Raw genomic sequence first — 11,901 nt, 5'->3', positions numbered from 1 at the left:
GTATTCTTGAAAAAAATACATATTTATAAAACATTGTGACACTGGACCTAACTGTACAAGTACAGATCTAGCAACTACTCCAGTGAGTTGTCAGAGTTAGAAATTGCAGAGTAAATGCACCCATTGAAAGTCGAAGGGAAATGTACAGATGGACTTTCAGCCTCTGATTTCCCCGACTCTTTAAACTATATATATTTACACACATACACACACGCGCACGAAGAGATCCAAGAACGTCATGGATTCCTCCCTCTGCTCAACCCAACCTGCTAAAGCAGCGCCAGAGACTTTATGTATAAGAGGTCCACGTCAAACAGCCCGACCGACACGTCAATGCAAAAATCAGACACATAGTTAATGAACATCGGGCCAAACTGCCCCTTAATAATCAAGTCAGACGGTCCTGATTTTAGGCAAAGCTACATCTTACAGGCAAGATGACTCCCGACTCTTTAAAAAAAACAAATGAGAAAAAAAAAAAAAAAGGCGAGAAGGAGCTTGATGCTGAGCAGAAGTCACCATCAGAGTGTGCTGCTTCCCCTTCGCTTGAAGACGTGATTCTGTCTTGGACACACAGTAGAGTTCAGAACCAGGAAGTAGACATTTATGGAGGGGCAGCTTGATCAGAGGAGCCGGCCTGTCCGGTTCCCTCAGGCGGTGGCGAGTGCTGGAGCGGCGCTGGCCACGGGGAGAGCCGCCGTGTCGGAGGGGGTGACTTCCATCAGACAGTCTCCCTCACTGGAGGAGGTCTTTGTGGTCGAGGCTAGAGGGTGACATTCAATTAGTTAAAAAAATGTCACCTCTCACCTTTAAAACAAAAAACTGAAGAGACAGCTTAAAACAAACCAAATCCACAATCACATAATCTCATCTCTGGCACCTCCGTCACATACTCTGTTTTTACAACTGTGCTACTTCTGTAATGTGTTTATGTATATTTATGTATTCAGGGTTCAGACACATTCTGACCAATGGATTTCCATGACTTTAAACCAAATTTCCATGACCAAACATTTTGTGAAATCTCGGTGTAAACAGTAAAAAGTGAGTAAATGTAGTATTTAAACTAACAATGAGAATACAAAGCACACAGTAAACCTTACATGACACAAATGAATGAGAGAATAGTTTGATTAAAAGAATAAACATTTATATAGATGCCTGTATGTATGCCTGCTTATATTTTGAGCGTCTTTCTTTTAAAAGCATATTAATTATTTCAAACTCAGCGTAAATGAACACATGAATATAACACATTTCCATGACTTTTCTAAAACATTTGAGATATTCATTTTTTCCATGACTTTTCCAGGTTTTCCATGACCGTATGAACCCTGTATATGTGACGTATTGTACCACAGTGTTTGCTGTTGAATTAAACTGACAATATTAGGCCACAACCTGCCTTCTCCAGCTAACTGGTGTGTAACTCACCACTCTGTGTGCCGATGATGACACAGTCTTCCTCGTCGTCTTCCTCTGTGTCCGCTTGAAAACCGTCTGCCTCCATGGCTTCCGTCTGGAAAGAGCGATACCCAAAAAGTGTGATTAACTTAAGAGCACAAAAACTAAAACATTGCTTCGTGGCATTTAATAACTGTGTTTCTCTACCTGCTCTGGGTCGGTGCATTTCTTCATGAACTTGGTGATCGACATGCTGCCTGTGCTCTTCCTCTTGTTGGAGGATGACGACGTGGTGGAGGAGGTCTGCGGTGTGGTGGGAGAGTTTCCCTGAGAGCCCGTGGCTGCCTGGGGTTCTTCGCGGGACTCTTCTCGAGCTCCGGTGGTGAGGTAGGTCCACTGGCAGGGAACGGGAAGCGCCTCCTGCCCGCAGCGGGACAGGACCTCCGTGTGCGCGTACCAGCAGCAGCGCCGGTGGGTCGAGCGCTTCTCATACACGGCGCTGCTCTTGATGAGGCGCTTCACCTGTATTCTGAGGATCGAGGGAGGAATGTTACGATACGAATTACGATCATTTCAGTGTTCATAACGGCGTCACAAAATGAAATTTAAGCACTTTTTTATTTTTTATTAAGGACTTCTTTCCCCAAGTATACGTTTTAATTAAACATAAATTAATTCAGTCAATGTTTATATCTCTTCACGGTCTTTTAAAAGTGCGAATCACTGTGAGAGGTCCTTGTGTAAAGTCATAAATGTGCACGAAATTATTAGGCTGATTGGTCAGTAGTACATAAGACAGACAGGTCAAAAGTATTATAAATATAAGACATTGTTTTGTGATTCATTTGAATATCAAGGACTTTTTGAGCACTTTTGAGCAATATTTTCAGGGTATTGCAGTACTTTATTTTTCCCCTTCAAAACTCAAGCACACTGATCTGAACATCTTTATAGATAATATTATACTATACTATACTATACTATTACTATACTATTACATCTTACATTGTACTTGTTTATGTCTTTCTTTATTGAATTTGCTCTGAATGTGTAAACCGTAGCACAGAAGATGACAATAAACGCATCTACGTTGTAGACGATTAAGTAAATGGAGATGATAATCATGATATTTGTAACTGTGTTACGTTTTACTTTGGGATACGACAATTGTACTACTTCCATCATTATATCACCAAATATTGTTGTTTTACCTGGTGGGGACGTTATCCGCTGGGCTCTGAGGACTGGACAGTTCGGGAGGGGAGGAGGAAGAAGAGGAGGTCTGCTGACGACAAAACTCCTGAAACTCGGTGATGATCACCTTGCTGCTGTTGAGATTGCCGTGCAGCAGCGGCAGCAGCTGACCGAGTACTGTGGGAGAAAAGAGTGTTAAGACGTTGGGTTAGAATGCATCATCAGCTGATGAATAATAAACACTCCAAATAAATTACAAACGTATCCTGACTTCCACAGAAACACAGTTTCAGTTCTCGATAGAAAGATTTGATCATGTAGTCAGGCGTACTTTTTTTAAACCATCAAGTGAATCACGTCGCACACGCACACTTACATTGTGCTTCCCGCTGACGCTTCTGTAGAAACGCCTCTGGGCTGGGGCTGGTGTCGGCCTTGGGTAGAGGCTCGACCAGACACAAAGCGTAGAGTTGGAAGAGCTGCAGGACCGGTCCCTCTCCCTCCCAGACGCAGCCCCTCACCACCGGGTCCAGCACCTTCATCCTCTTCTTGGTGGACATCAGCTCATCCCACTCCTTAGCTTTCACTTTCTGGCGTAGCTTCTGCTTCTCCAGGTCACCGCCCACCTGGGAGGTTACATGTGTGTTAATAGTGGCGCAAACAGGAAGCAGAAATAACACCAGTCTGTCAGATTAAAGGCCGATAAGCATTGGGTGGGCGTGACTAATGAACAAAGCTATGAATAGATTTGAGGACCAACTAAATAGCTTCAGCTCCTCTAAACTATTTTATTGAGTTTCCTTTTAGTGAAAAGCTTTGAGTAAATTTGTGTTCTTTCTGGTAAACAATTATGCAGTCTGAGGCTTTTATTGTGAAAGGTAAGAACAGACAGAGTAGATCTGATCTGCGAGGTTCGAACTGCAGAGCCCTACTGTTGTTGAACATTATAATATAAGTTTTAGTTGATGCCTTAATTCGCAGACTCAAAAAGTTCAGAAACGCGTAATATTCACATTCTGTGTAAAAGTACATGTGGCCGAAAACAACAGAGAAAAAGAGAACGCCTCACGTGTAAAGGCCTTCATGAGACAATTAAAGATTTATTCAAAAACAACAAACACCGCAGCTCTTTATACCTCTTCTTCTGGAGCCCCTTCGTCGTCTGAAAGGTAGCCATGAGGAACAAAGAAGCCGTCGTCGTCGCTGTCGTCTTCAACTCCTTCACCTCCTTCCTCCTCGTCTTCCTGAAAATTATCAAAAGGTTCAAAGTCAGCTAAACTTCGAGAGTAAACTCAAAACTTTTACTCAAAGCCTTAAAAGAAGAAGGACTATGCCAATGTTTTTGTATGTGTTAAAGTATTTGTTTTTTGTTGTCCAATCTACATCAACGTTTGGGAATTTGTTGTTGTTTTCATGTTTAAATTTTAGGTTTCAGTGGACTAGCCACATTTTCACTTTCCATTTGAAAATCTAAATCTTTGCACATCTACGATTTGTGTGATGAGAAATGGAAACTAGTTTCTGCCTGAGATTTACAAACTATTAGTAGATGCCAGGGTACTTATAGTTACTTCCACACGCGTTTAAACTATAATACTGGGCAATGATTTAGATAGATATTAAATGGAGTAAATGTTAAAATAAAGTAATGTGCACACTTTTTTCACGGTACAATGCAACTCACCCCTTCACTATGTGACAGGGATTCTCCGGGTTCCTCTTCCTCCCATTCTTCATCGCTGTCCACCTCATAGTCGAACAAATCCTGTGGTGACAGAAGACAGCGATTAGTTTCACAGCTACAAGCACAAATCTTGGATGAAGTAAAAATATTGAATAAAAGCTAAAATAGTAAGTGATAGAAAAGCACAGCTATGTAGTCTGGGACTTCTGCTTCTGTTACATGTAAAAACAAGTTAATATAATAAGAACACATATGTATATTATATGCTGTGATCTCTAACTAGTAACCAAAACAGATCGATGCCTTTGCCAAACAGGTTCACCTTGTCTCGTTTGAAGGGGCAGCGAGCCGAGATGTGAGAGCTCTTCTTACTCCAGGTGCCCCAGTACGCTGGACGGTAGTTTGCGTGGAACTGCAGCAGCTTCATGGGTCCACATTGTTTACGATCCGGCACGCCATCCGATTCAGGCGCTTCTGCTGTTATACACTCGCTGAGAAAAACAGACCCAATGTTTAACGGATTGGGTCAGTGAAGCCTTTTGGATAGGTAGTGTTTCCCCTACCGTTATATTAGGGGGGCGCCCTCACTGTCATTATGTAAAAAACAGAAGTAATTTAAGGTTCTCTATCCTATAGAAGAGGTCTACACCTTGTTCTTTTATTAAACAAAATAAACGGCCGTATGTTATTTATATTATCGTCAGGACGGCATGTCATTTCTGTCTCTACATGGTCGCGTTAACACTTCTCTGATCTCTGTATGTGACTCTCACACTCACACCAACACACACACCTAAATATTAGTTGTTTTTTGCACAGATAGAATTTTATTTTCATTGTTCTAAGTGATTGCAATTCTTTTTTTTTTTTTGGGGTCTGATGGAGCAATCTGGTTTACTTGAAAGTGATTGTAATTTTCTTTATTCTGTTATTTATAAAAAGCACAGATGGAGTCAAAAATGATGTTGTTTACAGAAAAAGTTTGAGAACCACTGCTTTAAGTGTTTGTGTCGTCGTTGAATCCAAGAGAGAAAACCCTCACTCTTGCCAACATGTTTTCCATATGCATGGACATAAAATGATGAAATTATCACGAAATAAAAAAAGCCAAAAATGTCCCAAGTGATGCAAAAGGGTTACATTTGAGGAAAGGAACTCTGGCATCAGGTTAGGTATAAGCCGAACACAGAGATTAGGTGTGAAAAATATCGGTTCAGTGCAACGATAAATTCCTGCCCACCTGTTAACTGCTAATCACAATAGTAATTCAATTCATACTGGTAATTTATAAAACCACCGTGTATAATCTTGCGTCAGTAGAATGCAGACAAAAAAAACTAACAAAAAATGCATGTGATTAAATGTAGAAACAGTCACAAACGGAGCGCACAAATTACGGCTATGCACAATTGTCCGGCTTACCAGATCGAGTCTCTCTGTCTGGGGTTGGTGGGTCCTGAGCGGCGGGGTTTGGGCCCGATCCAGCCCTTCAGTCCACCCAGGTCGTCAGCCGGGTTCAACAAACACCGGTCCAGTTCCTCCAGGACTGCGTCCTCACACTGAACCCGGCACAGCGGCGCGAGAGCCATGTGCTCTTTTATCTCGAATGGAGCAAACTTCCCACACGCAGCTGCAAGTGTCTGAAATGGCAATGTTGTTTATTATGTTATTAATATGAATGAATTAACTTGACCATCTTAGTTAAGAGGGGTGTAGAGGGGATCGGAGCATGTAATGCAACTCAAACAATCTTAAAAAGGTCGCTAGCTTTTAGGAAACAACATGGTGAGCTCTGCGGTTATATCAAGGGATACCCCCAGCTGATTAACAAAACAATATATTCTATTATTAAGTGTGATATTTACTGACCTTTGGAGCCTGTTGGATCTTGGATTTCTGCAGAAAACGTGTAATTTCTGCTTTCGTGGCTTTGAGGCGCTGTAAACAGATACACGCCGGTTAACAGACTATTCAGTAATGTTCATTACAAATATGGAACACAAAATGTCGGCGCTTCTACCTAGCTCTGTTGGACAACCTGCAATATGAATATCTTATCAACTAGAGCCCTGATCTTTTATTTTCAGCTTTAACCTAGGAAGACATTGCAGTGTTTCCAAGAGTGAAGAAATAACAAAATTCTTTAGGCGGAGCCACCGGATGCAGTAACGAACTGTGAGGCTCTGCGGTGAGCAGAGGATGCAGATAACAGGGTTCTCCCAGGGTTCAGGGGTCATTCTGTGTCACAGGGCAATTTCTTCTGTGTGGGTTGATGTCTTTAAAAAGGTTAAAGTGGTTAGCTGTGTTTTATTTCTTTAATATAATCTAGTGATGCTCAGGGTGGACGAAAGTGTGTCTGCTAGAGACCGTGATCCACCTTGCATAAGAGTACAGAATATTGAGAAAATACTTTTGACATAATCACTGCTTGGCAAGTTTTAATGTGTAGCTTGAAAAGGTTCAAATGCTTGTGTTTCTTCAAAGAACGGTTGTAGTAAAGTGATGTTCAAATGTTCATCTATTCTGTGTACATGGCTGAGGACTGGGAGGGTGAAAGGAAACAGGCTGATAAGATCGAAGTGTGAACAAATTAGAAGTTAACACGGAAAGGGTGGGGCCTTCAAGAAAGCCTGTGCATCAGATGAAATTTGGGAGAGAATAAAAGTTTTAAAGTCATTTGCGTTTGAGCAATACGTTGGTGTAGTTGAGACAATTCATTTCTCCACACTTTCAGTAGATCCTCCGCTCTCCTATCTTCTCAGTTTTCTTCTAAGTACTTTTGAGGTTGCATTTGTACATCTTTTTCTATCTTTGTTAAAATAAATATTGATTGATATCGAAGTTTAAATCAAGTCAGCGCGTCCGTAGCTCCTTTTTCATCTTCTTCAACGACAACCTGTACCGGCAGCCCCCGAGGTAAGTTTGAGGTTAATCCATCACGGCCCCACACACACTGATAAATATACAGGATACACTTACAGAACAGACACATATTTGAGAGAGAGTTACGGTTACTGCTGGGTGTCTACGGGCAGAGAGCGGGTTTAATAAGAATTAAATCCCCTTGCAAGAGTTTGTCATACATTTATTATTTTTCTAGTTTGATAACAGCCGAGCCGAAAGCATAAGATAACCAAGGTAGTCCCTCTCTCTCGAGAACCGGGCCGTGTGCGACGGTCGGATCTCGTGTTGCTTGGTGACTTATTTTACTATTCAGTTATTTTGTGTTTGTGAGGTTTTGGGTAAAATATTCTAACTTCATAATTTAGAACCAGGTTCTGTTTAACAGCTCATACAAACACGTCAACTTACATCCTTCTCTTCTTTCAACCGTTTCTCCTCTTCCTTCATTTGCTTCTCCTCTTCTTTCTTCCGTTTTTCTTCAAGCTTTGCCCTAAAACGCGTTCAAAGCAAAACATTTAACAGACAAAAATAAATGTGTGCGTTATTGTATTTTTAACCATCCTGACTAATGGAACTGAAAACATGCCAGATGGAGAGTCCTCACTTAAAGAGCAACAAGGAACTTGCATTACTCACTCTAGCTTTGATTTCCGCAGGTCCTCTTTCGCTTTCAACTTGTCTGCCTTTTCCTTATCTTCCTTCTCCTTTTTGTCTCGTTTCTCTTTTTCTCGTTTCTCTCGTTTTTCCTTTTCTTGCTCATCTTTTAGCTTGCGAGCCTCTTCCTTCTGTTTCAGCTTTTCAGCTTTAGCCTCCTCCCTCTGACGGTCTTTCTCCTGTCGCAGACGGAGTTTCTCATCTTGTTCATTCTACAATTACAAAAGCCCAGTCAATATTTATTTTCTACTCAAAAATACATTAGAACAGTTTTAATTACTAAAGTAGGGGAGACATAGGACACATAACAGGTTGTGTTTGAAGGCATGATACTAAACAACTCTAGGATTTGAAACAAAATCAAACCGCACTCATGTATAAATCAAAGGTTTTACCTTCAATGACCGTCTTTTGATGTTTTTCTGATCCGATGGAATCTTGGGGGTGGTCTTTGGCTGCTGGGAGGAAAAGGAAAAATGTAAAACTAAAAAACTGATATCATTGTGTTGAACACAATGTCATCCAGCCTCGTCAATGTTTTATGTTATTAAGTCATTGTATTAAGACTGTACTGTATTTAACCTTTGTATGGGGTAAAAAAAAATTGTGTAAATATCTACAATAAATCTGAAAGCTCATGTTTACCTCCTCAAAACGGTTGCCACATTATTAATAGAGGTAATTGTCTGAACTAACAGATATTTGACAAAGTCAAAAGTCTTAAGAGCAGTGGAGAAATAATCTCCATCATTCATTATTGATCAATGAATTGTTGTTTTTATGAGTGAAGAAATAATCAAGTTAACATGTTACAAATTATATTAATGGTTGAAAGCAAAGGCAGATTAAAAACTGCTTTGATCACTAAACCACGACATCTTATTGTGTGAAGATCTCCTTCTCCCACAAGATGTAAATCTTTATTTTTTTAGTGTGACATATGCAGATGCTTAACCAAATGATCACTTAGGAATACTCATAAATGTATATTGTGTGACACTGCATCAGCTAATACTGCACAGCCCAAAGTGTGTTGAAATAAAAAGCAAGCAATGGAAGATGTACATACTTTAGGTGTACTAGTGGGTGTGTGGTCATCAGTCTTGGACTTCTCTGGTGAGCTTTCGGATGTGGAGCTGACGGATGAAGCTGACAGCATGGACTGGTTTCCTAAACTGGAAACGTTTCCTGACTCATCCTGCTCCTCCGGCTCACTTTCAGATTCCTGCGTTGAGTCCAGCTGTGAATTAGTTGCCGTCTGATTACCATCATCTTCCTCCTCCACCTCGTCGTCGTCTTCTTCCTCCTCCTCTTCTTCTTCTTCGTCCTCATCGTCGCTGTTTACCGTGCAGTCTAAAATGTGTGTTTTGGGAGTGGGGTCTACACTGCCGGTTTTCCCAGAAGATGCCGTTTTGTCTTTGCCCTGATGCTCGTCTTTTGCTTGGCGGCAGGGAGAAGCGACAGCGGGTGAAACGTTGCGCTTTGCGGGAGACATGGTGTTGTCCGAGGTCAGATCTATAACCATGTTCTCTGAGGGTTCAGGGCGCCGACGGCTGAGGAAGCCGTCAAGGGGCCCGCGACCATTAACCAATGGTGCTCCACTGTGTACAGCAAGTGGAGAGGACTCATTCTCCCTGTCTGGAACTCCTGGTTTTGGGCAGGCATGTGCACAAGAGCGTTTAGGCAGCTGGTTCTCTTTAGGTTCAGTGTGCATGCGCTTAAATGGGAGACGAGCTGCAGGGAGAATAAAAAAAAGCTGTATCAATGGCTAAAATGGCTATTGTGATGCAAAACAGTTAAATAAATGCGTGTAAAAGTAAATTATTGTGTTTATTGATAGACTACATACAAAGTAATGTCAATGACAACACAGATTGTAGGTCTCATTGCTGTATAACCATAGGACGGCATCAGATGATGTCATATTCTCATAGGTAATACTTTAAAATCGTGTCAAAAAATGATTTGTTTACCTTGGATAAGTTTCTTGCTGGCGTTGTTACTCGATTTACAATCCATCCCTGAACAAAGAAAAGAGCAAAAACAAAAAAGGTGCATCAAAAAATAATACTTAAAACTGAAACTGCACATCAAAACAATACTCATATTGTGAATAGTGACCAACCAGGCTGTTAGATTGAGCAAATCATCAAAGTTTTGACAACAGTGCAACAAATAACAGCTGAAGTTTTGTGCAGCAGACTAAAATGACAACCACTGAGATTAGTCTTCACATTTAACAACTCAGATCAGCCACTTTATTATGAAGACTCCGTTTACAGCAACATAAGATGAGTTTACTGCTGTAATAACAGCCCAAAGCAGCAAGTGTGCAGTGGATCATTAAATCTCGATCACCCTGTATTGACGTGAAAGTGTTTTCGTTAAGCATATAACTATTCTTTAAAGTGTCGTATTAAAAGGTCACAAATAAAGTTTGCAACGTCGGTGTGCTAACGTTACCGGTGTTGCAATGGTTGTGTTTGGTTTGCTCTCCCGCCAATCGGTTTTTATTAGTATGTGCTGCAGGCCCAGTCCAGTGCGCAGGAGCAGGCACTTCACACGGCTGTCAGGCAGGGAAGATGCATGCCCGACAAAGAAATACTAAAAGTTGCACTAGGGGGATAATTGTTGCATTAAAGTTGACGTTACTAGAGTTACGAGAAACATCGATGAATGCACGAGCAAAGACAAGAGGAGCAGCTCTTTACTCCTTTGTTTTTTTTGTTCATGCTTTGAACGTGAACCAACTAAAAATATGCTAATGTGACGAGCGTTAGCTTGACTGCTAACCCAACAAAACCAGCTACTGCTTGGGCACCTTTCGGGCGATGGTCAAAAGAGCAGCTTAACACGCGGCTGTAAAACACTTTTAGTTAAAAAGGCCCAACTTACTTTAACGTGACGTCATTGTGTCTCTTTTGACGTAAAAATAAAAAAGTTTGGAGTCGTGATAATATTAGCAGTGCTAGGAGGGTGGAAGGAGCAAGCTAGTTGTAATGTTGGGGAAAGTTTAGCATCGTGACACAGACACCGACGTGAGCTAATGGTTACGCTTAAAGAAAGAACAAAAAGGGGGGGGAAACTACCAAACGGCTTAATTGAAGTTAAAAACGTCTGTTGCTTAACGTTGTCACAATTTCTGTGCAGTCGCAACTCTATCACCCTTCATTTTATAGTAGTTGGCAAGTTGATCAAACCAATTTGTAAGCTTTCTAGAATAAGCATTCGCGTTACGTTACCTCTCCTACGGGGAGTCGATGCTGCCAAACGTCCGTCCACAGGTGGGTTTTCCGCCGCCAACATCCCAACGACTAAACCGGGGGTCTTCACGTTGCGGATATTCTACGGTAAAACGGTACAGGGAGGCGTAAATAACCTATAAATGCCCCCCGACAGCGAACAAAGGAGTCTGTTGCTATGTAAACGACATGTATTTCTAATTTATTTCACATAAAACGTATATTTCTACATCTCCCACATACTCCGTTTGCCCCACTGCCTGCCTCGCGCTCCCAAATCAGAATTGGCGGGAGTGCGTCACTTGCATCAATAACCGTCGCTGATTGGTCAAAGCCACGTTACTGAGCACCGGTAGAAGCGATTGTTTTGTACAACTGTGTAGCGCGTTTGGTCGGTGTTTCTTGTAGTAAAGCGCTTTTGGAAGATTTGTAAACCGCAATAGACTTTCAAAATGTGGTGTTGTACTTAAAGTGTTCCTCAGAAAGACGTAATTATATGAGCGCATTTAATTCAGTAGGATAAGTCTGGTTGTGTTCGTTCAACCTTGTTCGGGATGGCCTGGGCTATAAAACCGAAGTCAGCTGTGTGTCACAGAGCACGCCCTCTGGGTGATGTTTGGGGCTTTGTGATTGGCCGCGGAGTTTGACTTACAGCTTGATGGGTTGCCATGTTGTGGGATAGCAAAATGAAAGAAGGGAGTAGCAGTCTCTCTCTCTCTCTCTCTCTTTCTCTCTCTTTCTCTTTCTCTCCCTCTCTCTCTCTCTCTGGATGACTGTTATACTGATCATGAATTAGATATAGCACATCATATCCCCTAC

General features: G+C 41.5%; 1 protein-coding gene across 1 annotated transcript; it reads right to left on the bottom strand.

The window, feature by feature from the left end:
• Window positions 1-573: 573 nt before the first annotated feature.
• chaf1a (chromatin assembly factor 1, subunit A (p150)) lies at window positions 574-11,146 on the bottom strand (the record flags this gene model as incomplete). The annotated part of the gene is made up of 16 exons (XM_079220744.1): window positions 574-763; window positions 1,435-1,519; window positions 1,612-1,933; window positions 2,616-2,775; window positions 2,975-3,224; window positions 3,735-3,842; window positions 4,283-4,363; window positions 4,605-4,773; window positions 5,705-5,922; window positions 6,152-6,220; window positions 7,595-7,676; window positions 7,823-8,052; window positions 8,236-8,298; window positions 8,910-9,574; window positions 9,814-9,861; window positions 11,083-11,146. The coding sequence occupies 16 exons, from the start codon at window positions 11,144-11,146 to the stop codon at window positions 651-653; spliced, it is 2,727 nt and encodes a 908-aa protein (XP_079076870.1). The 3' UTR covers window positions 574-650.
• Between the last annotated feature and the right edge of the window lie 755 nt (window positions 11,147-11,901).

The sequence above is a fragment of the Taurulus bubalis genome (genome assembly GCF_910589615.1).
Source record: "Taurulus bubalis genome assembly, chromosome: 7".
Classification (NCBI taxonomy): domain Eukaryota; kingdom Metazoa; phylum Chordata; class Actinopteri; order Perciformes; family Cottidae; genus Taurulus; species Taurulus bubalis.
Note: the sequence above shows the minus strand (reverse complement) of the source record. Positions and strands in the feature narration are given on the sequence as shown.